We start from the raw sequence: 2,379 nt of genomic DNA, 5'->3' as shown, positions 1-2,379 counted from the left end.
ATCTATGCATATATGAATATATAGTTGTGTTCCTGCGTGCACATATGTGTATGTATGTTTGTATGTTGTGTATACATTGAAATATAAATATATATTTAATTGACTGTATCCATATGTCTATATGAAGAAAGAGAAGTAGAGAGAGAGAGAGAGAGAGAGAGAGAGAGAGAGAAAGAGAGACAGACACATTTCGATATTGTCCATTAGACAGAGAATGTTTAACTGAAGCTCCATACCGAGTTAAAAACTAATCTTCTGACGTTTTCTCGAAAAAACAAAATCAGAAAAGCGTAGTAAAGAAAATTAACATTAACTTGGTATGGAACTTAAAGTGATGTATTATCTTTAACAGATTATATCATATTAGAAATACATTTCTCTCTGCACCTTTAATGAATATTCTATTTTCTTTATTAAACAAATCCACACTGATCCACAAACCCACTAACGTACTCAAACTAGTGTTTCCATTCATTTTTTAAAATCTTGTGATAGTACTATGTACAATATATATGTGTGTATGTGTTTGTGTGTATGCACGCGCATATGTACATCTATATACAGAGTGTTCAAAAAGTCTCTCCATAGGCGCTACTTCAAGAGTTTTTCGGTGAACGGATTATTTCGAAAGGACTTTGGCCATCAAGATCACCTGATTTAACACCACCAAGATTTTTTTTTCTGGGGTGCAAGTAAAGGATCAGTGTACAAGAATCGCTCGAAAACCATTAATGAGCTAAAAGACGCAATCATAACCTTCACACGGTCTACACCGCGTCAGACTCTCCAAGATGCATCAGACTCTCCAAGATGCATCAGACTCTCCAAGATGCATCAGACTATCCAAGATGTATTTCAAAACATGTGTTTTTGTTGAATAAAATTTGTTGAAAACAAAAAAAAATCCGCAATAATTATGCACCAACCCAATAATCGCTTTCGTTTCAACTCACGATCTCATATCTAAACGCAAGTTTTAAAATTACAAATCTGAGATTCAGTGATATTTATTTCCGTTATTTTGTCAATGTCTGCATCGTGTTGTTATTGCTGTTGTTTTCATAGGAACCAGTGAACGAAGGCGAACAGCAATCATCTGAAGATGTCCCAGACATATTTGAATACAAAGACGATGGTTACATTGAATTGGTTCTCAAGCTGTTGGCTCGAATCTGCGACGGTCAAAACACAGGAATCCAGGTATGCTACTTAGCATAATATTCAGTCTTGCCAATTTCTATCATATTGCTACACATAACACGTCTGCTACTGCTTAGATTTTTCCATTGCAGAACCTTTATTCCAACCTTAAGGTCGAAGTCCCCGTCGGTTCTCTAACAAATATATTTTCTCTCTTAGTATGTACCCCTAATGCGTATTGGGCACCTTAGTTTTGCAGAGTCGTTAATGATGCTTAATTTTCAGGCCTGGCTGCGTGGTAAGAAACTTACTTCCCAACCACATGGTTTCAGGTTCAGTCCCACTGTGTGATACCTTTGGCAAGTGTCTTCTACTATAGCCCCAGATCGACCAAAACTGTGTGATTCAATTTGGTTGAAAAACACTGTGTGGAAGCCTGTCGTCTTTGTGTTTGTGATTGACCCCCCCCCCACTTCCGCTTGAAAACTGGTGATGTTTTGTTTTCGTCCCCGTAACTTAGCAGTTCGGCGAAAAAAGACCTAATAGAGCCTAACAAGCTTTAAAAAAGAAATACTATGATCGATTTGTTTAAGGCGAAGCCCCAGCATGGCCACAATCTAGTGACTGAAGCAAATAAAGGGAGTCAATTCCCTTATTCAAATGCTGTATCTATAACAGATTATTTTCTCAATTTCGTTTTGTCATTAAAGTAGAGTTTATTTAAATATTTACATGCAAAAACCGTAGCAGAACAATAGTATACACGATCCTTGAATGCCATTTTATTTGTTTATTTCCGATCTTTCTATGTTTCACAGAACTATCTGAGAGAACAGCCGGATAACCTAAAATCATTCAACATCGTCGGCGAAACAGCACAATTCCTCAATGTAGTTTACACCAACATCAGTGATAAAACCATTGACCTGGTCATACAGTTGTTCAGTACACTCAACGAATTCTGTTCGGTAAGTAAAACATCGACTTCGATCGGTAAGTAAAAACACCGGTCTCTGTCAAATCAGGAACAGAAAGTTCCGGTTAAAGTTTCACTAAATGTTGAATATTTTTGTATTTTCTCACATTCCCTTTCATATATTTTTTTCTGTTTCTTTTCCGTTGTCGTTTTTGCGCTAGCAGTAGTTGCTGTTTAGCCTTTGCTGAATAACAGATCATATATTTCAGCTATGACGATCTTATATGTGTATGTATGTATATATATATATATATATATATATA

General features: G+C 36.2%; 1 protein-coding gene across 1 annotated transcript in view; it reads left to right on the top strand.

The window, feature by feature from the left end:
- The window catches only part of LOC106873492 (inositol 1,4,5-trisphosphate receptor type 3), a 228,934-nt gene that overhangs the window by 196,304 nt on the left and 30,251 nt on the right, over window positions 1–2,379 (top strand). The window contains 2 exon segments of the mRNA XM_052974976.1: window positions 1,066–1,200; window positions 1,959–2,108. Coding sequence (XP_052830936.1) covers window positions 1,066–1,200; window positions 1,959–2,108 — 285 coding nt within the window.

Source organism: Octopus bimaculoides, chromosome 20, assembly GCF_001194135.2.
Source record: "Octopus bimaculoides isolate UCB-OBI-ISO-001 chromosome 20, ASM119413v2, whole genome shotgun sequence".
NCBI lineage: Eukaryota > Metazoa > Mollusca > Cephalopoda > Octopoda > Octopodidae > Octopus > Octopus bimaculoides.
The sequence above is the reverse complement of the archived record's forward strand: the minus strand, read 5'-3'. Positions and strand labels throughout refer to the sequence as shown.